General features: G+C 40.3%; 1 protein-coding gene across 6 annotated transcripts in view; it reads right to left on the bottom strand.

Annotated features, from left to right (window-relative positions):
* TNRC6C (trinucleotide repeat containing adaptor 6C) overlaps positions 1-27,950 on the bottom strand; it is a 611,446-nt gene that overhangs the window by 7,300 nt on the left and 576,196 nt on the right. For 4 of the 6 annotated variants that reach the window (XM_034789728.1, XM_034789731.1, XM_034789730.1 and 1 more), the window contains 11 exons: positions 21,894-22,043; positions 20,454-20,600; positions 19,926-20,045; positions 17,068-17,151; positions 16,494-16,725; positions 14,640-14,807; positions 13,548-13,739; positions 13,257-13,400; positions 3,958-4,104; positions 2,614-2,730; positions 193-387 (listed from right to left, as the gene is read on the bottom strand). In XM_034789728.1, the coding sequence (XP_034645619.1) occupies positions 193-387; positions 2,614-2,730; positions 3,958-4,104; positions 13,257-13,400; positions 13,548-13,739; positions 14,640-14,807; positions 16,494-16,725; positions 17,068-17,151; positions 19,926-20,045; positions 20,454-20,600; positions 21,894-22,043 (1,696 nt within the window). The remainder of the gene's footprint in view (positions 1-192; positions 388-2,613; positions 2,731-3,957; positions 4,105-13,256; positions 13,401-13,547; positions 13,740-14,639; positions 14,808-16,493; positions 16,726-17,067; positions 17,152-19,925; positions 20,046-20,453; positions 20,601-21,893; positions 22,044-27,950) is intronic. The other 2 variants (XM_034789729.1, XM_034789732.1) reach the window with 2 other exon arrangements.

The following is a 27,950-nucleotide window of genomic DNA, read 5'->3' as shown; positions in this document are numbered from 1 at the left end:
ACCCATGACTTTATTTTGAGTATGAGCCACCCTAAGTGATTGAAAATAAAACCTGCATTTCAACTGCATTTATTGAACCTCAAGTACCTGCAACATAGTACTAGAGCAAAAGGGTGCCATACTACTGTAACATGGAGAATAAAAACAAACAGAGCATTGCAATATTATAAAATGTAGGAGTCAGAGGAATACCAGAGGAATAAGAGCTGGTCCAACCCAGTGGGCTGGCACCCCAGGTAGATGATGGCTTGGTGTTTGTTAAACCTGGAGGTGGTCTCGTAGGAGCAGTAGTGTTTCTGGGTACCTTCCATAGTTCATGGGATAGAGAGGCTTGTGTGTGAGAGATTGGGCCAGAGGACCACGTAGACTTGATGTCTGACAATTTACCTGCAACAGAGAAACATAATTCATGTATTTTTGGTAAGCAAGTTAAAAAAAAAAATCTGAACAATCTGCAACTCCAGTAAGTGAAGAGGTGATCCTCAAGACTGTTCGTTATTATAATCTACTAGTATCTGACATTTGTTACTATTGTCCACTTGCTATTGCAGCTCCCAGCACTTCTCTTTCTGATAAAGGACAAAGAACCTTAAAACAAGACTAGCGAATATGTTTGATTAGCCAAAATCAAAAATAAAATCATTACTGTATACGTTCTAAGTTATTTAGCCCAAATTATTAAAATAATGACGTTTATACTTTCTGCACCCAAGAAGGAACAACCACTGTTATTAAATATACAGAAATTAGCACACGCACGAGTTCTCATGATTCAGAATTAAGCTGATTCCAGTAGTAGTAGAAAGGGAAAAATTTCCTATGCTGCTGAAAATTCAAAGATAAACGCATCAGGCGTATGGATTCTTTTACAAGTTCCTCTTTGAAACACTATCAATCTTTACAAGAAAAGCCCTGTATATCACAATCTACCAGTTCTTACAACTTTTTGTTATGCTCTGAATCCTACCTATTTATATTGGTATCATAATTATTTTATTCCAATTCCTGTCAAACCGGAGTTTTATCAAACATACTATAATGACCTAAAAATATACATTTCAAAGACAAACATTAAAACAAAAAAAGGACAGGTTAGCATTTTGGTATCATTAACACAAACAGGACCAACTCAAATTATAGACACTACCAAACAAAATGCACACTGTCAAATGATCATCTCTGAAACATTTCACCGTTAAACTTCCACGCACCTGCCTGTCTTTTATGTAGCTACACACATACCAAAGATATAGAGCCTGATTCTCCTCCTCTCATTAACACCTATGTATATCAAGAGCAACTCCATTGATGTCAACGGAGTCAAACTGGTGTAAAGTCAGTGGCCAGTCAGGCCCATATTTTTGTGCAAACTGCAGTGACAAAAAGGAAGTTGTTAATATTGTTCAAGTAACCACTTGAGAAAAGAAATTTGAAAGTTTGATTTTTAGAACTAGTAGCAGCAGCTGGGCCTACAATTTAATGTATAATGAATGTGCATTAATAAAAGTTAGATGTTGAGATGTCACTGATTCTTATGAGGTTCACATGCGGATAGGATGTAACAGCAAAAAAACAAACACATAAAAAGGAAATATGCATGACAGATAAAATTAAGGGATAAGCAAGCCATTACTTTACCCTCCTTGTAACAGAACACTTCCAGGCCCCTTTGCTTTGTGGCAACGTGGACCTAAATGTTGCTCTAAGGTCCCTGGATGTTCAAGCTTAATTTAAATTAACATGAGGTTTTTAATTTATTAAATATGAACATGAATAAAGCAATCAGCAGAATGGGTATTTTTATATTATACTGGCTCCACATTTCCAGCTTTCAGTACTCTGAAGATTTAGTTATTTTTGAGACAGACAGGATTGCAGGATTTGGCAGACAGGATTGCCTCTCTTTGCATTTAGTTTGTGTTAGAAAGTTTTCAACTGCAGTGGGAAATACGAAGCCTTGATTATTGTGACAGTACTTAAGTTCGGAAATTTTAAAAGTTTTTCTACATCTTCCATGTCATGAGTTTGCTGGACTCAAAGAAATCCTAACAATACTGGGGCTAGAACTTTATAGCAGCTACTTAACTAAAGGGACAGGCAAAACACAAACAAACTTATTCCTATTTAGCTTTCTTATTAAAAATAATCAAAACACCTCCTTGAGCTAGTGCTAAACTGTTTCCTGTGTATTAATAGGGCTGAAAACTCTTCAGTTTTGAAACTGTATTTACTGGCAATAGCTTTCAGATCAACCTTTCCTGGTAAGATCCAGCAATAGTGTTATCATTGAGTTCTCACAGAGAACATTCTGCCTCACAGCTGGAGCAAAAATAAACTTTGTTGAAAAAGTATGAATGCCAAAATAAAGTGGTAGCATCATGGTATGAAGTGGGCTGAATATATATTTCATTAGTGCACTTATCAGATATTCACAACTCCAGACACCTGGTTAAAATGCTCACCACTGCAGAGCTGCCAGTGGGAGCAGCACAGTGCTCAAAAGATATGAAGTCTGTAGTACTATTATTATAACCAGAGGAAAGCACTTTTTCAGGGCCTTTGCTCTTTGGGGATGGAGAGGGATGCTGAAAGTAGAAAGGCCATTTCTCGTACCTGCAATGCTAGGTGCGGATGCAATGCTGCTGAAAGAGCTACTGTAGCCGGAGGCACTAAGCGGCCAGGCACTCGATGAAGGCAGCGTGGCATTCTGAGATGATGTTGGGGATGACCCTGCAGAACCAGCAAAGAAGCAACTAAGAAAGATGGGCAAAATGGTATTTGCTGCAGAATAAGCAATTCTAACTACATCATGTGCAAATACAAACCAGGCAACCAACTTCCTCTAACCATGAATGAAATGTTATAGAAAGCATGATAAAGTGAAGCAGAATTCTTCGGTATAAAAGAAAAGAAAGCTGGCACCACAGTGGCAAGTGTGTTGGTGCCCATGCAGAAGACAAATTTTGGATTTCCCTTAAGATTATCTGACTCTTGGGACATCAGAGTTAAAGTTAGATCTGAAGGAGGGAAGCTGTCTATTTGCATTTTATAACATGCTTATCAGCCTATCCAAGCACTAGCAACTGTGGATGGATATGAATGTATATGTAAAACCAATCAAATATCCTTGATACCTAAAAATTGCTGAAGTAAGCACTTCTCCCCATGCCCTAATGCCCACAAATACCCTCAAGTATTTTGTAAATTTAGGTTTTGTAGCAGGTAAAATAAATGCGTATATCATAACAATGTTCTAAAACTAGCTATATATCAAAGGAGCAATCGTAAGAAACAACTTGAAACCATCTTGAGTTGGCAAATCATTCTACAACGTGTGTCCAACAAACTCACACAAAGTTGCCTTATAGGAATGTTAAACATACATCCAAAACCTTCCTACTCACTAACAAATATACCGAATATACCATGTACCAAAAGTAGGGACTGGAACACAGAATAAAATACCTTCAGAATAGTCAGAACAAAGAATGGGAGGCTATGAACTGAAAGTATCCACTCTAACAATCAACCACAATTAGCAGCATATTCTGAGTTACTTTCATTATTCAAAACATACATACACATACTGCGTGTACATAATATATTAATTCAGAAAACACAAAATTGTTTCTCTTTACAAGGTGATATGCTATACAAAAGCCTCATTCTGATTCACAATTAGGAAACGTTTTGTATCTTTACTGATGAGACAAGAGACTAATGATTTATACAGCACCCAGAAGATAGACACTGCAACTTGACTTTAACGTCAGTTTGACAGAAATTGAATAAATACGTGGCACCAGTGGCTGCTGCACATCTAAACTCCTGCCATCAAACAGTTCCTTATACAAAGTAGAATGGAAACTAAGAATACAGCCTAAAGATAGATTGCTAATCAGTAACTGAGGCTCTCACAGTATAGTGTCAGTACATATTAACACTAGTGGGACGCACATGCTCTCTTGCCATTGAGTCGGAACCCTCTCGAAAGCAGCTGGGGTTGCACAATGCTTCCATGCAGAATTGAACCTTCAAGACCTGAAGGCATGGAAGGGATCCTCAGCCATAACTGTCCCTCAGTTCCTTCTATGTATTCAGAATCTAAAATGAAGACATAGAAGAAGAATGGTGGTGGGAAGTGAGGATCTATGGTTACACTACAGTTACTGGTCAATTATCTTTCTTCTTTCTGTTTGTCAGTATAGCTCCCCAATTTCAGATGACTGAAGTACTGGTATAAACATAATACCCCCACCTTTTAAAAAAAAAATAAGAAAGTGAGTGTTAGGATCAGTTATAGCTCGAAAGAGCTGATAAACTAATTGGGGAAGTTTTCCAGAACGCCTGGGATCCCTGCTGCTATTCTGAGTGAGCCTTAGGAAGCTCCCTCTCAGACATCATTGTAGGGAGGCAAGGTTTGCAAGGGAGGCAGTCCATCTATTATGGGTGAAGTAGCTTCCTGGAAAGCAGGGGTAGCAGAACCAGTAAGGGGAGTTGGGGTGGTGGGATGGACAGAGGGAAGATTAAACATGGAGATAGAAGAAGGGTTCAGATAGCCATGTCAGCTTACTCTCCCAAGATAGGGAGCCGGCAAAAGTCCAGGGCGTGGGGGGGGAATAACAGCCACATTCCCCCAAACTACCACAGGTGCCATTAGGGACAGGAAAGGGGGGAGATTAAAGGGAATTTCAGCTTGTTTTCCTAGATGATACAAACAGTCTAGGGGACTGACTCACTGATATGTTTAGTTCGGTCCAAATTGCAACTTAACACCTGGGTGAAACTTAGGATAGGTTGTGGAACCAACTTATCTTTACAGAATGCTATGTATGAGGGATCTATCATTTGACTAATTCAACACTGTAACAACTTACCAAGGGTTGTGCTGGATTCTCCATCACTGGCAATTTTCAAATAAACATTGGACTTTGACCTTGTAACAGTTGGATGGGTCTCAAACTCCCTTTCTGATGGCAGCAGAATGGACACCAAAAATCCCTGGGCCAGAGGCCTCAACTTCTAGGATACCTCAAACTGCCTAATGGTAACGGGAGACTGACGTTTCAAAGACGGTGGGGAAAAAATGGACAGGACAATCATGAGTGACATCTAATTCCTCACCTACACTACAGCAACAGGGATTGAGTGTTAAACTGGCATTGAGAAGGTTGGCAAGAAGACAACGAAAGTTGAACAAATTGCTTAGACTTCACCCGTCCAACCTTGCTGGGCACCAACAGACACACCAACACAGAGGAACCTGTCAGTGCCAAGAAGCCTCAATGCCAAGGCCTCTGCTGGTGCTAACCTACTTTCAAAACAGACCCTTCCTGGGGGATTCCGAAATACCCAGAGGAATAGTCATGACCAAGGTTAAGATTTTGTCACCGTTATTTTTAGTATTTTTCGGTTGCGGACAGTAAACAAAAATGCATGGAAGTCCATGACCTGCGACTTTTACTAAAAATGATAGTGCGGGAGGGGTGTGACGCAGGGATGACTGAAGCCTGAGACCCATGGCGGGGATGAGAGCCTAAGCCCCACTGCTGGGGTGAGGAGGGGATGTTGGGGGGTGTTTCAGTATCCGCTGCCAGCAGTGGCTGAGGATCGCGTTGCTTCTGCCACCCCACAAACAGGCCTGAAGCTGAACGGAAAATGTCACAGAGGTTTCTGAAAAGTTACGGAATCCGTGACTTCTGCGACAAATTCTTATATTTAAGTCATGACTTTTCATTTTTATCTTCCTTTTTATATCAAGGAGTAAGAAGTTAAGGCCAAGCACAACACACTGCCCTTCCTCGAGTTTATTTGAACCTGAGGATTTCTAGGAGTCATGATTCAGAAATCTATTTGGTGCCAAAAATATCCAAATGGCTTTTTAACTCAGAGCAGACCATCCAGCAACGCTTTTTCAAGAACAGGGAATAAAGCATGGCATCTGCCTGCTTATGGGTATGAAGGATAAAAGGACTACAAGCCATGCTCTGACCCTTTGAGTGACCTTCACTGAGGTACTTTAGGCATCGGAAATGCTGGTCTGTCAGTGTCTTCTTTGTACCACAAGATGCACAGCTTTTAAGTCCATCTCTTACACTAGGGCATGCCATAATATAATCTCAAACTCCAAGGAATCTGACCAGGGTTGAAGGAACAGGTGCTGACAAATGTGCTCAGAACTGGGCATGAGACCAGACACCTCAGTACTATGCAATGACAAAAGCTATCCAAACAGCTAAGCTAACATTACAATGCTAATTCTTTACACAAATTAAAGGAAAAAGCTGATGAAGGAAGATAGCATATTAGTGAGCCCCAGAGTCACTGCTTTCCATAGGATTTTGTCTCAAAGGAGCATGTATGCCCCTAGAATGGTAATGAATATTGACAAGCCATTTAAAAGAGAAGAGAAGATTACTTACTGTAACTGGAGATTCTTCAAGATGTGTGGCCCTATCTGTAATTCCATATGTAGGTATGCATGTACACCATGCGCCCGAGTCCAGAAATTCTTCAAAGCAACATCCATCGACCTGAACATGCACAGTAGTTTCCCTTGTGCTCCTGACCAAGGGTATAATGGGCATTGCGGGTCGATGACTCTCCAGTTCCCTCTTACCGCAATCCAACAGGATCCAAAGCATAGGTGAAGGACGGCAGGTGGTGGAATACAGATAGAGACTACCCATCTCTAAGAACCTCCAGTTGCTGTAAGTAATCTCCACTACTTAGAGTGCTGGTCCCTATGTGTATTCCACACATGGGTGACTAGCAGGCAGTGCTCAGAGTGAAGGAAGGTGCAAGGAAGCTGGTAGCCCAGAGAGGGGTGCCATTTCAGATTGAGGAGGGCAACTTTAATGGTGATTCCAGGGGCTACACTGCAGACACAAGTAGATTTCAAAAATAACCAGCCACCACCACTACCTTGCAGGCTAACTACTTTAAACCTTGTAATACTCCAATTTGGATGATGCACACGAACAATATTTTATTACACCCTAACTCAAAGACTGTTTCATAGTAACCCACAACTGAAGCACTTTTCATAGCATCGGTTTTTGTATTCTTACTTTTCCAATGCATAAATGATTCATTGACATTCTAAATTTAGTAGAAATCGATGAACCTCAGGTTTATATGAAGGAGGTCAAACTATATTGTTCAAAATCTTGTAGCAGTAAGATCAAAACTAAAAATGAAACAAGATGGCCCACATTCTGTTCTCATTTATATAACTCCAAATTCAGAATAATGGTTGAAACCCATGCAATTATTCCAGATTTACAGCAGTGCTAAGGAGAGTGTTTGTTGCAATTTCTGTTGGAAACTGTGCTAGAGACAGCTATGGATAGGGATTCTCTGGTAAAACCCCTCCCTAAGTGGCTCATTATATTGAAGAATTCATTTAGCACAACTTATTGTAAGTATTAAAGTGTAGCTAAATTACTAGAACTTACTTGATTATGTTTCTTTGTAAAACTTCTGTAAAACAAAGATTGGAACAAACATTACCTCCCAGTAACATCAGACCTTTGCGTAGGACCAATTGCAATGAATTAACTATGGTAAAAGGTCCATCTGTATGGAGATCATCCACAACAGAACCCTTTCATTGGCCAGGAGGGACAAGCCATTTAGATATAAAGTTGAACTTAAACACATACACCACAAGTTATCATCATCCAATACTTGTGCATAGGTAAATGAAGGGGCATTCTGGAGCTAGCTCTTGCTCTTTTTGTTGAAACACTGGCGATAAAACTAGAAGCTGAGGAGATCTAAGAAACCACCCCTCTGGATAATTCAGAACTACACCACTGTGTTGCTGCTGGACATCACTTACCCTCTCCCATCTTTTTCATTTAATTTCTTTAGGGCACTATTCTAGGCATTTTAGAAATAATGCTACATCATGTCAGTAAAAGCACTGGCATCTGGAGTCGATGTGATCTCTGCTTGGTCGGCAGGTTGAATGAAGCCATGCTTGTAGTCCCCGCAAGCGGAGTCTAGTGAATGGTGTCACCTAGGTGCATGTGACCATGTGGCCTAACAGAGAAAGGCAGTTTTGCACAGTAGTTCATGGTCTGCATGTAATGTCAGAGATCAAGTTGCTCTTTGTGTGGAACCTGCCTGCGAGAGAAATGCTTTTGCAGAAACTCAGTCCAGCTGGGATCCTATAAAGTTTATTGTCCTCGTAGGTCATAAAATGGACTTTTCTTTATTTATGCAAACCCCTAAGGTAGCAAAAAGGTGCTGAATAAATTCCAGGGCTGATATGATTTCCTGATGAAATTGGCCCACCAGGAGTCAGTCGTCTAGGTATGGAAACACAATGTAGAGCCCTGGCGTCGCATCTGGGCTGCTACTACAGCAAACGCTTTTGTGAATACCCTGGGTGCTGCAGCAAGCCCAAAAGGGAGGACACAAAACTGGTAGTGATCTTGGGTGATTATGAAGCATAGGAATTTTCTGTGAGATGCATGAATATCAATGTGGAAATATATATCCTTCATGTCAAGAGCTGTGAACCACGTTCCCTCCTGAAGGGAACGGATTATCAATGCCAGCATAATCATCTTGAATTTCAGTTTCAGAATAAAGAGATTGAGTCGTCAAAGGTCCATGATGGGTCTCCATCCTCTGTCTTTTTGGGGGATTAGAAAATATGGGGAGTAAGAACCCTCTTCCATGGTATTGAGGTGGGACACATTCTACTGCTCCCTGGTTTAAAAGGGATTCTGATGAGAGTGGTCCCTGCAGGGGGATTGGGGAGGTGGACTGTAAGGGGAGAAGGAAAGAAACTCTATAGAGTATCCCTGATGTATAATCTCCAGGACCCAAATGTCCATGGTGATCTTGTTCCAGGTGTGGGTGAAGAGGATAAGATGACCTCCAAACTTGACAGGGGAAGGCGTAAGTGGCATGAACAGTGGTGAGCAAGTCTCAACCTGCATGTAAAAAATGGCCTTTGGCCTGAGGTTGGGAATAAGCAGAGGCTATGGAAGTAGGAGCTGACAGAGGCTCAGGTGGACTCTGATAATATGGAGCATCTGCAGGGGGTGGTTGTGGCCTGAAGGGCTGTCTCTGGTTTCTTCTTCTGGGGGCTGAAGTGTAAAACCCCAGGGATCGCAGAATGGACTTTTATTTAAACAGGTGGGACCTGTCGAAAGGGAAGTCTAAGGATAGTGTTTTTGACCTCTCTAGGAAAGCCCGACAATTGGAGTCCCTTTGCATGACCAGCCCTGTGTGGCCAAATTTCTGGATGCAGTATCTCCGGCATCTACTGCAGCTTGAGAGTCAACTTTGTCACTAGTTTTCCTTTAAACAGGAAAGCTTGGAATTGGGTTCGGTCTCCCACTGGGAGCCCATAAGTCTGACGTAGGTTTTGAAATTGTGTTTTGTTAATAAGGCTTTGTAATTAGCTGAATTAAATTGCAGACCTGCAGAGGAGAAGACCTTCCTACCTAGGAGGTCCAGTCTCTTTGCGCCCTTCTCTACCAATGTGGATGTCTGGTAGTACGACCTCAGTCTTTCTCTGGCCGCCCATACCACCAGTAATTTAGGGGGAGGATGGAAAAATAGAAAGTCAGCTCCCTTGGCAGGAACAAAGTAGCATCTTTCGGCCGTTTTTGGCATAGGGGCACAAGATGCACGTGTGTACCAAACTGCTTTGGCTGGATCTAATATAAGGACATAAGAACGGCCATACTGGGTCAGACCAAAGGTCCATCTAGTCTAGTATCCTGTCTTCCGACAGTGGCCAATGCCAGGTGCTTCAGAGGGAATGAACAGAACAGGTAATCATTAAGTGATCCATCCCATTGCCCATTCTCAGCTTCTGGCAAACAGAGGTTAGGGACATCATCCCTCATAGGGCTTCGTTGATTGGAAGGGCTACTCTGGCCGGTTCTTGTGGTTGTAAAATGTCCAAGAGTCAGCATTGAAGGTCCTGGACCTCTTCCAAAGGGATATGTGGATTTTTAGCGACCCTTTGCATTAGCTCCTGGTATTGCTGGTGGTCATCTGGTGGAGAAGACAAGAAAGGAGTGATGTTATCAACCACTGAGCTATCCCTCCCCATCTGGGTGATAGGTATAACCTATCGAGTGCCTGTCGGGACTCCTGTGCCTTCTCGGAGATACTGATGCCTCCATCTCCTCTGGCTCTTCTAATTCTGATGACGATTCCATCAGCATTGGTGGAATCACTGATAGCAGGCACTCTTGTCTGGGGGATGTAACTACTCCTGAGACATTGAGAATGATTCCTCCTCCAGAGTAAGGACATTCCTCAGGGGTGCAGGGTCCAAGAGGAGTGGAGACTGCAGGTAAGGGAGTAATATATCCTCTGGGATTATGAAGGTCTCTGTATGGCCCGGAGTTCGGGGAGTTCCAGCTGGGACATCTGAAGGACGTGGCTCATCTGTTGCCACTGGTCAGTCTTTGGGTAAACGAGGTGGTACCAATGAGGGGCCCAGACCCCACTCGTAGAAGGGACTGGTGTGTATCTGTCTTTCTGCTTTGGTCCCACTGTCACTGCTGGGACCCTCTTTTTTTCGTGCCTTGCCCTCCAATCTGGGAGTCTTTGTCAGAGCCAGTTCCGTGGGTTCCATTTGTGATGTCTTGCCCGACCTAGATCAGCTCAGGGAGGAAATGGGTTTCTTATGAACAGTCCTCTGAGGGGATCTATCCTTGCGCCCATGAAAGTGTCCCTTACTCTCATGGGGAACCCTGTAGTAGTCGTCTTTGGTCTTCAGTGGTAAAGGCTTTGCTCCAAAGCTCGGGCTTGGAAGGGTGCTGCTAATTGAGGCCGATGTACCACGGGAAGTGGGGGGGAAGGGGGAGAGAGAGAGAGAGAGAGAGAGAGAGAGTGCATGGGGCCTCATCCTCCTCCATCAGAAACTTCCTAAGACAGAACTTTCATGCCTCTCTAGTTCTGGATGGAAAAGATGAGCAGATATTGCACTTTGCTGATATACGTACTTCACCCAGGTGGTACCGGCACCACTGATGCTTGTCACTAATGGAGAAGGAATGAGGGCAGGAGACGCAACTCTTGAATCTTGGGATTCTGGGCATAGTCCCAGCACCGGAAAGGATTGTTCCCCGAATGGGGGCTGGGGTGGTGGGGAACTTATCCTACATAAACATATGCTAACTAAAACTAATAAACTAGATATAAAAACTATTTACAACAAGATTACTTTACAGATTATACACTGAAGGAGGACATGATTCCAACTCAGGCCATGAGACAGTAAGAAGGAACTAGAAAGGCATTGATCTGCATTGCTCCTTATACTCTCAGTCAGGCGCACAAGGGAAATCACTGTGCATGTGTGAGTCAGTGGACACTGCTCTGAAGAATGTCTGGACTTGGGTGCATGACATGTATGTGTACCCATGTGTTGAATACACATAGGGACCAGCACTCGAAGAAATAGTATCATTATTTATTCATACACTATTTATGTAAAGGGTTAGAATACATTTTCTAATTACACAGATATGAGACTGGCATGATGCAGAACCATTAATTATTATATATAAATGTACAAAGTAGACAACCTCATCTTCAGTGTCACACCAATGTCTAATGTTGGCACAACACAAATAAAATACTGGATGCATCAGAATCTCAACCATAGCTAAATAACTTCTTTAAGCCTACCTGATTAGCAGTGTAAAAATAATTAAAAAATTTTTAAATTCCCCTCCCTTAAAAACACCTTAAGTCATTAAAGAGTTAATTCAGTATTACTCATGCACACAAATAACTGAAGTTTTAGCTTGAACAAAGACTACTTTCTGACAGCTTTCCATCTGATAATGACATAATTCAACATTACGTAATGCAATTACCCATCCCCTACCCCCCCGGTCATCTCTCACTCCCTTTAAGTTCCACAGCCTCTTACCTGACAGCTTCAAGTTCCACTGCTCAGAATAGGAAACTTGCTTCAATGATAATTATGATTCACAATCTAGGCAAACACCCACAAGTGACTATGATAGCTCAATCTACATTTTAAAGTCCTTACAGGTCCTACTGACAGCTTGGTTATAATTCTGCTCTGTACATTATAGTGTTCTACTAGACTGCTTTCTTCAGACAATTTACATATTAGGTCACAGCATGACCACAAAACAACTAAGCTACCTTTAGTTTGGTCTATTTTCCAAAGCTATGGACCCCTGTTGAGATGTACTAAAGTCCAATGACTCAATATTTTAGGGAGGATCCCTCTTCATTCGGGTGTAAAACTTATGGGGACGGGGATGGAGGAAGGTGAAGAGACTATTTATATACAAGAAGTTTTTTCCAATTCTCTCTTGGCTGATTTTAGGGATGTACAAATACATCTTCTCTTTCTGCTTGATCCTGTAGAGAAGTCACAAATCATGTTTTCATGATGTCAGTTTATTGCCATGGAAAGAATTGTGATGTCCTGATTTTGATATTATGACTTCACTGCTGTATCAAGTAGGAGAAAAGGCTGGACTGTGTGGAGAGCAAAACCAAACACTATATTTAAAAACTAAAGCTAAGTAACCTCCTGGAAAACATGCAGATTTATATTTAAGCCTGAGAGTTTTCACCAGTATGAAAAGTGGTAAATTTCCAATAAGAAACCAGGAACGTCCAAATTCTGACTTAGTGGGCCAAAAATTTCCAGACTTATGGTGGAAATTCAGCAGTAGCAACAAAGCATGAACACTATCAGATCCATCTTTCATCTGCACATAGGTAGTACAGACAATTCTCTACTGAACAAAAATATACTATATACACAACACAGGAATAAGACAAGTATCAGGGGGTAGCCGTGTTAGTCTGTATCTACAAAAACAACAAGGAGTCCGATGGCACCTTAAAGATAAACAGATTTATTTGGGCATAAGTTTTTGTGGGTAAAAAAAAAAAAAAACAAACACACACTTTTTCAGGTGCACGGAGTGAAAATTACAGATACAAGCAAAAATATACTGGCACATGATGGTACCTTTTGTAAGGTAACTCCCTTCTCTTCATGTGCCAGTATATTTATGCTTGTATCTGTAATTTTCACTCCATGTATCTGAAGAAGTGGATTTTTTACCCACGAAAGTTTATGCCCAAATAAATCTGTTAGTCTTTAAGGTGCCACCAGACTCCTTGTTGTTTTTTAGGAATACGACAGTTAGTTAAAATGTTTGGAAGGAAGGGAAACAAAGTGAATACAGAGGTGCAAAGTGTTTATGTGACTTTTGCTCTACCTCCACTCTTGAGAAGATAGCGATTAACATCTTGTATGGTGGTATTAATGGTAGGCCCAGTCGGAACACTTCCAGGAGTGACATCTGGGTCATTCTCAGGGTCAATATTCTGCAGTCCTTTCCACGGCACTCCAGGATGAAATTCTATTTTAAAAGAGCAGAAGCAAGAGTCTATGAAATGATCTTTCGCTCTAAGCTCCCACACAAGGAAAGACACTGATTCAGTAAATAAAACGCACTAAGATTCAGTGACATCAGTATTTTTAAGGTAATGTTTTTGTGTTTTGTTACCTGGTGGCCAGTTAATACTGGAACCATTGGAGATTTTATCACTATCAGTTTTGGCACGTGACCAGCTGTGAGGAACAGCTACAGGTGGACTGGCTGGTGAATCGCTGTTTTGGATCAGATCGTACCGTCCATAAGAGTCATCAATGGAGGACTTTCCTGGAGGACCAATACTTAGACCTCCAGGAATAGCACCTGAAATGACAGAAGGGAAAAAAATAATTTGTTTAGGGGGCAGGACTCATTCTTTGGCTGCTCCTTTCATCTCTATTACATTTGGTAATTTTTCTTGTCCTTAAAACTTTCTGAATTTTAAAATTAAGTAATATAATTAAAATATACATACAGTAAGAAAACAAACAATCACGCAAGATTTAACATAGCTCAAGATAGTCTTTCTTAGCATTCCCAGGAACTCAATCTGATGAAAACATCAGTAGCACATCAAACTGTAAGTTAGCTAACAGCAATTCAGAGAAGATCTCTGTCAAAAACAAGCACAAATGGATACGGTGATTCTGAATAGGAATTACACGACAACAAGTTAATGTGGGAAGCAGAAATATTTGCAGGTTAACAGCTATCATTGAAGTGAAATGATTTGTGCTGCTAATGACAAAGAAGCAGAACACAGTAATCTTAATAGAGCACAACTCTGAGCAGAGCTGGGAATTTAGGACTCAAGATTTTGGAGGTGGAGTTGGGGAAGGAAGTTAAAATGCATTACAGTTAGGACAAAGTGATGCAGCTCTGTACTGAGGTACACTGGCATTTCTGGGAGGGATGTTTGCACAATGCCTACCACATTAAGGCTGGTTCTAGTTGGTGCTATTATTCACTCATTTTTCTGAACTACATTCACCAAACCAAAAACATTTTTAAACAAAGCTTTGATGGAAGGTTCCATGTATTGCAACCATAATGACACAGCCTATACCGGAAGAAGCTCTTTAACAGTATTACTTAACAGTTTATAATCTGAAAAGGTATTTTGTACCAGCTCTTATAACAGAGAATGCCTGGAAATTGGGTTGCTTTGCCAATCTGACCATCATGTCCTAAGAGTACTAATTGATAAACATAGATGTGACATACCGTGCTTGCTAGAATTCTGGTCAAGTGAAGAAGCAGCACTAGATAGATTATCCATTGAGTTGGGGTGTGTCCACTGAGGAAGGCGAGACTGAGACTGAGAAGTATCCTTCACTGACAAACCACCAGTAATGTCCATGCTGTTTACATTCATGTTCGGATTCAGTCCAGCTAAGGGGAAGCAGATAGGTTGTTACATATTCCTAACATTTATACTCTCCCAATCCCCAACATTAATTCTTGGTGCTTAATTATCCACAAAAATGAGTTATTGAACTTTAGGTTTCAGATAGAAATAGTTCTGTATATACTGTATGTCAATTTACCACAAGCTGGTCTCAGCCTGCTGCTCAATAAATTCTACTCTTCTAAAAAATATCACCATATAGTTTCTGCTAAAACTCCTACTAACTTCAGATAAAATTAAACCATTTGACAATGAGAAAAAGAACCCACCGTAGGGATGTATTTTAATGCCATCGGCATTCCCACTTTAATTCTTCCTAGTTGTCTCAGAAAAGGCATTTTGCATTAGAATTCAAAATTAAAACAAGCAAGGAATTTGCAATGTTCCATCACTGAGACAGATCATTCCTGACAACTTTCTAACAAACCCTTGTTGGGAATTCATTTTTTGGGCTACCAATGTTTTTAAAAATGATTAACACCTCAGCCACCAATTGCATAATACTGATTTGTTATTCGTTAAGTTGGTGCTCTTCTACTTAGGGTCACGTTTAATGCACTTAAAAATTATAATAAAGACTAAACGATACATTTTTATAATCAATACACAGACAGTATTCTAGGGAAGAACTTTTTTATCTTTCCAAGATAGGGATCTCTGGATTTTCAAGAAATGATTCTGAAAGTTAACAGGTCAGAGGGTGCTGAGCACCTTTCAGGTTTAGGCCCTTCATATATTTATAAGCACCTTTTTGACCTTGTGGTGCTCATCATTCTAGTATCTAGCATACATTAATATACCCTTTCAGCTAACCTGTAAGATAAGTATGTATTATCAACCCCACTTTACAAAGATTAGACAAAGGCACAGATAAATTACCCTATTTGCCCTATGTCACACAGGAAGTCTGGCATAAACAGAAATCAAATACAGATCTCCTGAATCCCAGTCAATTGCCTTGCACACAAAACCATCCTTAATATCCTCTTGGGTTTTAGTAAAAACCATATAATCCATTTAGACTGGAACTAGTTCACAATCACACTACATTTGGCTGACAAAAATAAACACATTGACATCTAATGCACTGTAATCCAGTTTAAAGAGGAGGGCGATAGAAGTGCTGGTAGGGCATTTTCTGTAAGAGATCCTTGACTTTGGAACTTTTTTCCCCCCTTCAGTGCTCCAGAATCAAGAATTAGCTTTCTAAGTACGCTGCTAAATTCATAATTTCTCTCAGGCTTTTGGGGGAGTGAGTTGAGGTAGGCTATGATGATGACTAGGTGTAGGGCTACTACAGTGATGGGGATAAACAATTGTAATTTAGTATAGCAACTCAACATGTATTTCATTAACATGCTCTTTGTAGATTTTCTCTTGTATTTTATATTTTTAGTACTGTAATGCACCTAGAGCAGTGGTTTTCAACCTGTGGTCCATGGACTCTGTGTGTGTGTGTGGGGGGGGGGGGGGATGTCTGCAGATAATGTTTAAGATTTCCAAAGCGGTCCACACCTCCATTCAAAATTTTTTAGACTTCCACAAATGAAAAAAGGTTGAAAACCATTGACCTAGAGCAAAGGACAGGTTCTCAGAAGCTGAAATAATTAAACATATAAACACCATCCCCTCTCTTTTGTAAGTGGTAGCTTAAAGGAAAGAACACTTACCAAGAGGGTAAGGAGCAAAGGTGTTCGGTGAAGACTGTTGCTCTTTGGTCTGCAGGTCAGGTAGGCCGGGAGCCTGGGGATGGGGTGAAAAGCTATCCATGGCTGATTTGCCTGCAGAGGGGTGCAAAGATAGATGTGGAGGGGGAGGCTGCTGCTTCATAAGCAGGGCCTGGGCCAGCTGGCGCTGGTGCTGCTGGATCTGCTGCTGCATGTTATTGATTGTACGTGCAACCTGGCAACAAAAGACATTAAAAAAAAAAAAATCAACAAAAGCTAGATAGTACAAAGGTACACAAGCCATGTTGCCCCACTTTCTAAACTGAATCAACACAACATCCAGCCCTTTGAAACAAAGAATTAACTGAATTAAGAGTTCAACAGCAGTCTTTCAAAAGTGAGGAAAGAAGAACTGCATTCAGTACCATTGGTATTCTTCTCTTTCAATATAAATCCATGCAATATAGTTTGGTTTACTTAATGCTTCTCTAACTGATTTGGAGTAATGAATTAGAATCTTTATAGGCAGCTGAAACCAGAATCTAATGTTGAAATCAAGTTGGCAGGTTAAACTTACTTGCTGCTCCTGTTGTCTCATAGGTCCGGAAACATTACGCTGAGCCTGTAACATCTGCTGCTGGATTTGTAAACGTTGGTACGCCTGCAAGTAGGAAACAAGAAAGTTCAAAAGTCATACATTAAAAAAAACTAACATACTTGTTTGAGGTGTGTTTGTAAGTTACAAAATATAAGGTGTTGGTCCTGTACTTAGCGGGGAAGGAGAGCTAGTAATGGCTGACGACAAGAAGGGGTGAGGTGTTTAATGCCTATTTTGTTCAAGTCTTAATTAAAAAGGTAAATTATTACAAGATTCTTAATGCAATTAATATTAGCAAGGGGAAAGAACACAAGCCAAAATATGGAAAGAATAGGATAAAAACTATGTAGATAAGTTAGATGCACTCAAGTAGGCAGGGCCTGATGAAATTGATCCAAAGTTACTTAAGGACCCAGCGAAACAATATCGGAACTGTGAGATAGATGTGGTAGATCATCTATGAGAACTAATGGAGGACGGGTGAGGTCCCACATGACTAAGCAGCAGTTCTGCAGAAAAGGACCTGGGGATTACAGTGGATGAGAAGCTGGATATGAGTCAGCAGTGTGCCCTTGTTGCCAAGAAGGCTAACAGCATATTGGGCTGCATCAGTAGGAGCATTGCCAACAGATCGAGCATTGCCTCAGGCTAACACGGCTACCCCTCTGATACTTGAGATCGAGGGAAGTGATTATTCCCCTCTATTCAGCATTGGTGAGGCCACATCTGGAGTACTGCATCCAGTTTTGGGCCCCCCACTACAGAAAGGATGTGGACATATTGGAGAGAGTCCAGCGGAGGGCAACGGAAATGATCAGGGGGCTGGGGCACAGAGGAGAGGCTGAGGGAACTGGGCTTATTTAGTCTGCAGAAGAGAAGAGTGAGGGGGGATTTGATAGCAGCCTTCAACTACCTGAATGGGGGTTCCAAAGAGGATGGAGCTCGGCTGTTCTCAGTGGTGGCAGATGACAGAACAAGGAACAATGGTCTCAAGTTGCAGTGGGGGAGGTCTGGGTTGGATATTAGGAAACACTATTTCACTACGAGGGTGGTGAAGCACTGGAATGGGTTACCTAGAAAGGTGGTGGAATCTCCATCCTTAGAGGTTTTTAAGATCCGGCTTGACAAAGCCCTGGCTGGGATGATTTAGTTGGTGTTGGTCCTGCTTTGAGCAGGGGGTTGGACTAGATAACCTCCTGAGGTCTCTTCCAACCCTGATCTTCTATGATTCTATGACTGGAGAATGGCAAAATTAGGACCTATCTTTAAAAAGGGGAACAAAGTCAACTGGGGAACTATAGACCTAACTTCGATACCTGGAAAGATACTGGAACAAATGATTAAATAATCAATTTGTAAGCAGCTAGATGATAACAGAGAGATAAGTAATACTCAACACGGATTTGTCAAGAACAAATCATGCCAAATCAACGTAATTTCCTTCTTTGATAGAGTTACTAGCCTAGTGGATGGGGGTGGGAGCTGTAACCATGATACTTAGATTTTAGTAAGGCTTTTGACATAGTCCCACATGACAGTCTCATAAGGGAAATGTGGTCTAAATGAAATTACTATAAGATGGGCGCAAAACTCACTGAAAGACCATACTCAAAGAGCAGTTATCAATGGTTTGTTGTCAAATTCGGAAGATGTATCTAGTGGGATCCTGCAGGGCTCTGTCCTCGGTCTAGTACTATTCAATATTCTCATTAATGAAGAGTCTGCTTATTAAATTTGAGGATGTCACCAAGATGAGAGGGATTGCAAGCATTTTGAAGAATAGGATTAGAATTCAAAATGACCATGACAAATTAGAGACTAATTTCAATAAAGACAAGTACAAAGTACTACACTTTGATTTTTCCTTCCTAAGGCACAACTACAAAATGGGGAAATAACTGGCCTGTCAGTAATTCTGCAGAAAAGGGTCTGGGGGGTTATAGTGGATCACAACTTCAAAATGAGTCAACATGATGCAGTTGCAAAAAAAAAGTCTTATGTCATTCTTGGGTATATTAACAGGAGTATCGTATTTAAGACATGGGCTGTAACTGCATACAAGACCAGGTTCTCACAGCCTTTCATCAAGTAGTACTTTATTCCAAAAGTTGTTTCATTGATTTCAGTGGGACTAGTTGAGGAATAAGATAATAATCAGTGTAAGTATAAGAATTTAGTCATGAAGTTTTGATTTTCAGAGCTGTTTTTTCAAGCACTATACTGCTCAGTTATTAAAAAGAGTGAATCTAATTTTCCTCTTATAATTGAGAAAGGCAATCAGAGACTAACAGTAGTAGCAAAGACTCTAACCAGGGAGGATTTCACTTTCAATAAAAGTAAAGTGTTAATATAAGTAATTTTTAAAAATAAATCAGCAGTTTTTCTCCTCACAACTAACAAATAAAACTCCATGGCTACAGAAAAATCTATAGCCCCCAAACAATATTTGTAAATAAGACATCACCAAGCCACATATTACTAGTGCTATTTGAGAGCATGCTCTACACTACACACATAAAAAATGGAGACAACTGACTTGCTAATTACAGCTACTAGCGTGAAAAGGACAAGTGTCCTGAGTATTAAATGACAATACAGAAAATTAGTCACTGTAACAATTAAGGAGCATTAGGAAAAACAAAACATGATTTTATTTCTTGAAGAATATGTAACTATCAAAGGAATAACTATCTTTAAAAAAACAACAACCCAGTAGCATTGTCCTTTTCATTTTTAAAATTAAGCTGGCACTTCTCTTATTTTAAATGTGATGTGCAAATCTGAAGAAATGTCTTCAAGTCTGATTTACATCTTGTTTGCTGTGCCTTTTAACTCACCAGCTGCAGCTGATAGAGCTGGTTCAACATCGTCATATGCTGAGGATTAATTGGCGAGGTTAATAGTGCAGGGTTGAGACCAATGTTTTTTGCTGCAAACTGCAAAAGCTGTGCTTGAACCTGGGAAACAGAATACAGCATATCAGATTTAAGCACGGTATGTTTGCTGTTAAAACTGCCCGCTATGTAAATAGCCAGTAAGAGCCACAAATCATCAACAAAATAAATTTGCAATTAGATGAGTTGTCACCAGTTTTAGGAGCGCTATATCAAATATAAACCTTTACAAGAGGGTAACTATATACACAACAATAACCACAACCAAATCTGTTTTTCTGATGGATGCAGAAACAAAGAAAATAAAGAGTTTTTTAATGGCTTTTCTGTTATCAGTGCTGGTCCAAATCATCTCGTCATGGTTACTTCATTATTTAGAGTTTTTTTCATATTGAAAATGTTCTTACGCAGTACACAGTCGCTATGAAACAAAGAGTTGACAGTTTTCTGTGCTGTGCAATTCAGTCTAACCTGAGGGGATAGAAACTGAGGCACTTGAGCACGAAGACTAGGCTGGGATGAGTTAAGAGGTTGCACTGGCGGTTGCTGCGGCTGTTGCATGGTCCTGGCTTGTGCTGCTCCGCTATTGCCAAACATACCCAGATTGCCACTCGGTATCTACAATATGACAAGAAAGATGATCTCATTTGGATGCAACATTCTACAGACTCCACGACAGTGACATGCTTGTGCTGCCTTTTATTCTCAAAGATCATGATAAGCATAGACAATGAAATGATCACATACAGGCTTATATCTATTTTGTGGAAAGTTTTACTGAAGATCTGGTTTAGACTTTGGCACGTAAGTAATAGTTATATATACAAAACTGACATTCCAAGCCTGCTAAAGTTTTGTACAGTTGTTTGAGTGGCACCAGAAGGTTGAATATTTTCCAAAATAAGTGTGTATGACTCTAGGATGTCATCCAAGGAACGAATAATAAAATCATCTGCCAAACACATTTCTGTGTCCATGTGAAGAGGCAAAGAATGAAATCATTAAAATCCTATCACCATGCATGCTTGATTTATCTAAGTAGTTTCCATACAGTCCCAATACACTTCTGTTTTACAAAGCTGCTGGTAACGTATGTGCTATTAGTGCAGTCACTGTTCCTAAAGATGTGCTGGAGAGCTACTGCTGTCAGAAAAAAAGAAAAGTGGTTAAGTGTACTCCCCATGCTCAAGCAATGCCACAACAGAATGCTACAGCATTTTTCTGTATTCTTCTCTCTTTTCGTGATCAGCCATAATTTATGACCTCACAAGCATTCATTGTTATAAATGTTCACTCCACTTACTTTCCTTTCCCCTCTTATTTTCAGTCCCTCAAATCCTCTTCCAACCAGGCAGACGAGACATGATTCCCGCTATTTAGCCTGCTAGACACGCTCACTAAAGAGATCTTTCCTCCCACATGCAAAAGCTAAGTCTGATCTCAACAATTATGGTAGAAAAACTTGATATAACCCCACCCCCATCACAAGGCTGCATCATCGATGAATAATCAAGCCAGTGAAGGCTAATTAGAAGAAAGTTTCTTTTTTAAACAAATATTCTGGCAATCAGCAATGCCTTAAAAATACAGAAACATGACATCAGTCATTTATGGTTTAGTCAAATATACCCTATATATTTTAAGTTCCTTGTATTTCAAAATACAATGTCCAGTATTATAAATCTGTAGCACTGCATTCTCCTCTCAGTGGATGAACACAAATTTCAGGTTACAGCAACTAGAGCTAAACTGTGGCTATTAAAGTGAAATGTTTACAATGTCATTTCATATGAATAAAATTTATTCATATTTGGAAATGGTGGTTTAAACTGAAAAAGGGACGAGAAATTCCTCTAGTAGTGAGTTCAAGAGAGCTGAAATTCAAATTGTGACCTCTCCAAACAGCCTTACCTGTCTAGAAGAATTCAAGTTTTGCATGCCCAGCCCTGAGGCAATCCCGCCCAGGGTCTGATTAGGGAGTGCACTGTTTGAAAGGGGGAGCTTCAGGCTTGGTGAAGGCAAAAATGGTGAAGTAGTGGGCTCTTCCACTAGGCCGCCATCCTGATTGGAGAAAGAAAGGGTGAGCTGTGTGCCGTGTCCACAAGCAGACAGAGCACCAAACAGTTTCCCATGGGAATATAAAAGGGCACGGATGAATAAAAAAAATCAAAATATTTAAAAAAAAGCATGAGTAATAGGGAATGGAAAGCATGGGGTGGAAGAAAGAAGAAAAAGAGAAACAGGATTAAGGTACTGTTCTTCTTTACTTTTTGCACATTGCAAATGTACAGATGCATGACCATTCTAATTTCCCATCTAAAGTAATCAGGAATTGGTGCTTATGTTAAGTGTAAAATCTAGTATGAACTTAGTAAAACAAATTCCATGGTCTTGCAGGCATCTGCAACCCCATGAATCAGACCACTGCCATATAACTGTTTTCACAATTCATTCTATTCTCTCCTCTCTTGGCACCAGAACATTAAACAATGGAAAGAGTACTGCGAGAGCAAATTTCAGAAATCTTTCTCCCTGCAGTTTGTTTGCTACACTGTCAGAGAAACAGCACCCACTTGTGACATGCACTTTGGAAAGCCAGAACCAAGGTAAGACCAGATGAGCTCATTTTACAGGTTCTTTAGCAGAATGCCATGTGATCACTAGTCTGGTTTCAGTTCCAAATCACAACTCAGCTGTTCAGAAAGCATGTTTGCATTAATCCTCTTTCCCAATCCAGTTTCAACTAGATAAAACTTGTAACCTTTTTTTAATTTTTGTGTAGCACTGACTTACTAATATTCATAATTAAATTCTGCTAGTCAGAGTGAGTGTGTGTGTGTGTGTGTGTGTGTGTGTGTGTGTGTGTGTGTGTGTGTGTGTGTGTGTGTGTGTGTGTGAGAGAGAGAGAACACAAAAAAAAAACATTTAAAAACTTCTTATACCCTAAGTATGTACTCTCCCTGGTAAATGATTAAAGTGCTGAGTCCCAAGAAAAAAAAAAAAACAACGGTATTTTGCTGCTCTCTAGCATCACAAAAGATAGCTGAAAGAGGAGCATATCTAGGGGGAACTGCAGAGAGAATATAGAATTGATGGACAACATAAGCAGTTATTCTGATAAAGGAAAAATAGAGCTTCTACAGCAAGTACTGTATTAGCCATATAACTCTCACTGATACTGGCCCAATATCTACAGTCATTACATTGGGGTGCTGAACACCAGTGTAACATAAATTCTGGCTTAGATGTTGTAAGACTGGGCTTTGATATCTGGTATCCTACTGCAAGCATAATTAAATACTCCATGTACCAAATAAAACCCCAAAATTGTGCAAAAAATATTCTTAAATTTGCAGTGTGCAAAGATAATTATAGCTAAATGAGTGGGATATTTTTCAGCCAATGCATTCACTTGCTAAAGCCAGGCTTTCCCACAGATGAGAAGCTAGAAAACATAAAATGACATTTTTCTACTCAATCACTCAGAAGACTGCTAGATATTAAGGAATATCCTTTATTCATAAAGTGGACCAATCCTCTCACCACACAAATAAAGCACTTAACAGTGGGAATTCTCAGGATACTTTATGTTCTAAGTTACCCTGTAAATATGAATTTTCAATAGCAGCCCTTTGTGCAAAGGAAAAGTTTGTTTATCATCAGTCAAAGTGACATTTGATTTGATGTTTGAATATCCTGAAGGGGATGCTGACATTTTCTAATGATATCCCCAAGACCTTTCAGCTCAAGATGTTTTACATTCTACTGGACATCAGTCATACTCCACAAACAACTGCAGCCTGCATGACAGTAACAGGTTCAAAGATTTCTCATGCCTAGGTCATGGACATGTGTTAACAATCCCCTCCCCCCCCACTTTTTGGGGCTCTTTAAAGTGGAGATGATTCCCAGTGACTTGTGTATTCTTTCTTCCAAGTGCCATTGTTTTCTATGCAAATAATAGCTACTGGACATAGAACAGTGTTGGCTGAGAGTAATGGATGTAACCACTAAATATTGCCAAAAGCAGAAATATCTACTGCCACATTTTCCCTCCTCATTTAAAAATATGTACAGTGATTGCAGTGCTGGTGAAAGTGCTAGACTGACTACAATGGAAATCAAAATTTTCAATTTCCACAACAGATGGGTTCTGATTAGCTGCAATGCTACCTTCCCCCAAATTTCAATAGTGTGCCTCAACCCTGAACCGGAACAATCAAATGGCAAGTGTAGTCCAGTGTCCACGTTAATTTGGTCCTTGGTTGCGGTTTCAAAGTTTTCTAATAAGTATGCCGTTTGTGATGTGGGATATTTATTCTCTAGAAATGGAACTGAGGTAAACTCATTTCATTTAAGGCACTTAATTCAATAAACGTTAAGGACTTTTGGTCACTACCAATCTAGAGTAGGCTGGACTTATACTGATGACCTAGAGATTTGTTACCCATTACTAAACTTCAGGACCATCCAGTCATAGCCAACTTTCCTTCCCTCAGTCCATCTCCAATAATCTTGTTAAAATATATTTGTACACTCCTCCCAAGTTCAACCATCTTGTCTCCTATCCATTAGTACAATTTCTTATATTTGACTCCCCATAAAACAATGAAGCCAATATGGAATTTAATATTTTCTCAGAGTTGATAAGTTTGTAAACTTCTAGGAATAGGACCATATGCTCTTGTGGTTGTATAGTGCAGAGCACACCACTGGTGGTCAGTAAGGCAAAGTTACTTATTTCCAGTTCTTTGAAAATCTCTCATGGGATTCTTTCTTGAGTCTCATACGCCAAATGAGAGACAACAGAAATCCCTTTGTACAAAAGGTTTTAGCCGTGCGAGATACTGATAGTTTCACATGAGACTCCCCTCCACCTCAATGGTCGCATGCCACCAAACTGCCACTACCTGATTCCAAAGGGCCTTTTAAACAGTACTGGATTTGCACAGAAAGCCAAAGCTTTTCATACAAACCAATTTAAAAAATAAGACAAAACATCGGTAAACAATTTTAAAAAATAAATACAAAACCCCCAATCCTTTCTAAAGGATGTAAAACTATTACACACATAAAGCTGAAAAGTAGGAGTATTCGGAGGGAAATCACACTTCAGAAGCAGATCACGCAAAAATCAGAAGTTAAGTAAATAGCTATGTGCAAATCTTGCAAGGTGATATATTTAAAGAAGCAGTGATTACTATCCTGAGGATACTATCTTGAGGAGCGAGAGAGAGATTTCAAAATAAAAAAATACATAAAACACTTAATTAGATGCTTCATGGATGGATGGAGGAACGAAGTGTGTGCAAGTGAATAAAATATCATAAAAAAAACCAACCACCACCTACATACAAACAGACAAAAGCTCAGAATAGGTCCTCCTAAAAAGAGAGAAACTTTCAAAAATTTTCCAGCTCATTAGGGACATCTGGGACAAGAAGACAGAAAGCATGGATGAGGATGGAGAAACTCATTGATATTCACCTCCAAGTAGTAGGCGACAGCCTGGGCAGAGGGAGGTGGTTTGAAGGAGTTGAAGGTGGCAAATAGGCATCAAATCTTTTAGGCACCGCATTCTTCAATAAAGGTAAAGAAGAACTGTTGTTTTGTGAGCAAGATAATACTGAAATAAAGGACGGAATCTGTAAGGGAGGAATTCCATGTGATCTCCCAGATGCTCTAGGGTCCAGAGGCAGGTTTGGAAGAAACATATGGGTGGTGTGAGCCAGGACGGGGGGTTAGTGGTATGAATGGAGCCATGTGGAAGAAGGCATAAGGAGTCAAGAGAGGAGGAGAGAGTGGAATTGAGTGAGTCTACCATGAAATCAATAGAGGTGATGTTGAAGGCATGTCAATTAACCGGCTTGAATCTGATGCCAAACCAGTCAGGAAACCATCTTTGCAGTAGCAAACTGTATGATGTAACAAATCTCTGAGGTTTGGTTGCAGTGCCATGCGTCTGGCAGGCTCTCCTCTGCCAAGAGACACCATGTCCATCAAGCTCTTAATACTGGGAGTAGAAGACTTAGCCTGTGACTCATTTTGTAAGATACGTTTTTTTCCCCCACAAGCTGGGATAAGGAGAGAGCCGTGTTAAGTTTATTCTACACTAACTCATCAAGAACAGGATATAAGAGTACAGAAATGTGGGAGGGAGCCTGGTACAGGTATCTATCAATCTTGGCCCTTTGGCATTTCTGGCTCTGGACAAATATGGTGTTGGGCATCGAAGATGGTACTGTTCCCTTCAAGACAACCTCAGCCACAAAGCTACATGGAGCAATTCAATAACACACAAAACGCTGATGCAACTTAGTCTCAAATTGACAAATGTTGCACACACATGGATCTGGAGCTGCTTGGAACAAGAAATTTGATGGTGCTGGAGTCGGATCGGTATTTCCTCTCTCAGCATCTTCTACTTTTGGCACTTTGGTGGAAGCATCACCTCTTTCAGTGATCTGGTATTTAATACTGTCTACTTGGTTTGCTAATAAACCAAACTTCAATATGCTCGACGGACTTTTACTATGAGGCGGTTAGTGCAGATCACCTTCAGACAACCAAGTAGACCTTCTAAGTTTTGATGAATACTGCCTGTGAAGTTATGAGTGGTGCTAACATTGAGTCCTAATAGTCAGCAATGGAACTCAGATTAGACCTTTGCTTCAAGACAAGATCCTCTGAAGTATTCTGGGCTGATTTCAGGTTTCTCTCAGCATGCCCATAGGATCTTCAGGAGCTCCCCTCCCAATCTGATGGCTCCACTGGACAGCTGGATTATAATTTCAAGCAAGTCTTACATCTGAGCAGAGCATGCTTGACTCTCAAGTACAACATAATGTGGTTGCAATCATGTGTGAGGGGCATTGCTAGGCTGCATCTGTAGCTCTTGAAGCCACTGGACTTCTTCCTTTTAAAAGACAAGATGACATCCTGAAAAATGATACAATTCACAAAGCACTGAGTGCCAAAGCTTGACTCAATGCAAAACAGAATAAAAAAAATAAGTGTCATGTGTTGAGAAAGCAAGTCAAACAAAAGCATCCAGGCAAATAAATGTTTGGCTCCACAAACTACAGTTATCCCAAAGCAAGTAAGGAGTGCAGCACATCCAGAAGCAGACCCCAATGCTGTGTACTGAGGAGCTGGAAGTCCCTCACCACAATTTATAGAGCAAAAAAAGTATCTGAACAAATAAGTGTTGAACAAAATCTTCAGAGTGAGAGTAGCAGAAAGGGCATTTGGCGTAACTCAGAAGAGAGCTGTGGGGCACGTATCTCAGATCATCCAAAAACAATTGGCATGCAGAAACACAGAAATATTTAATAACTTACTAGAGACTCAGAAAAATCAAAGAAAAGGATACCTGGTGACTTGTTGAAACAGTGGGCTACGGGAGGGTTGGAGCAATGGTGGACTGAAGATCTTGGTGCAGCTAAGGCAGTGAGCTTGTTCACTGACCAAAGACAAAGATGAGCTGGCTAGAAGGAACTAGGGACTAAGGCAGTGCCAGTTGATGAATTCTTGTACTGAAATACCACCACTCAAAGGGCAAAAAAAACATTGAGAAGGTGAGTTACTCTAGTTGTATGAAACTGAAGTATGAGAATGATATCTTTAAAAAAAATACTATTTTCTTTTTGTTAGAGAAGTGATTTTGTTATTTAATAGGAAGATGATCAATTCCCTATTTAACATTAACAAGTAGTTACCTATTTAGGATCATGTGGAATGTTGGTGTTGAAAGAAAAAGTCATTGTGACAAACTATTGCATATCCTGACAGATAGGGATTTTACTTGCTGTATAAATACTGATTAATTTAGTACTTAATATTAGATAGTTATGCTTAACATATATTTCTATATCATGTATAATATGATGCATAATATCAAGTAGCAGAGGGATAGTCGTGTTATTCTGGATCTGTAAAAAGCGACAAAGAGTCCTGTGGCACCTAATA

The sequence above is a fragment of the Trachemys scripta genome, chromosome 14, assembly GCF_013100865.1.
Source record: "Trachemys scripta elegans isolate TJP31775 chromosome 14, CAS_Tse_1.0, whole genome shotgun sequence".
Classification (NCBI taxonomy): domain Eukaryota; kingdom Metazoa; phylum Chordata; order Testudines; family Emydidae; genus Trachemys; species Trachemys scripta.
The sequence above is the reverse complement of the archived record's forward strand: the minus strand, read 5'-3'. Positions and strand labels throughout refer to the sequence as shown.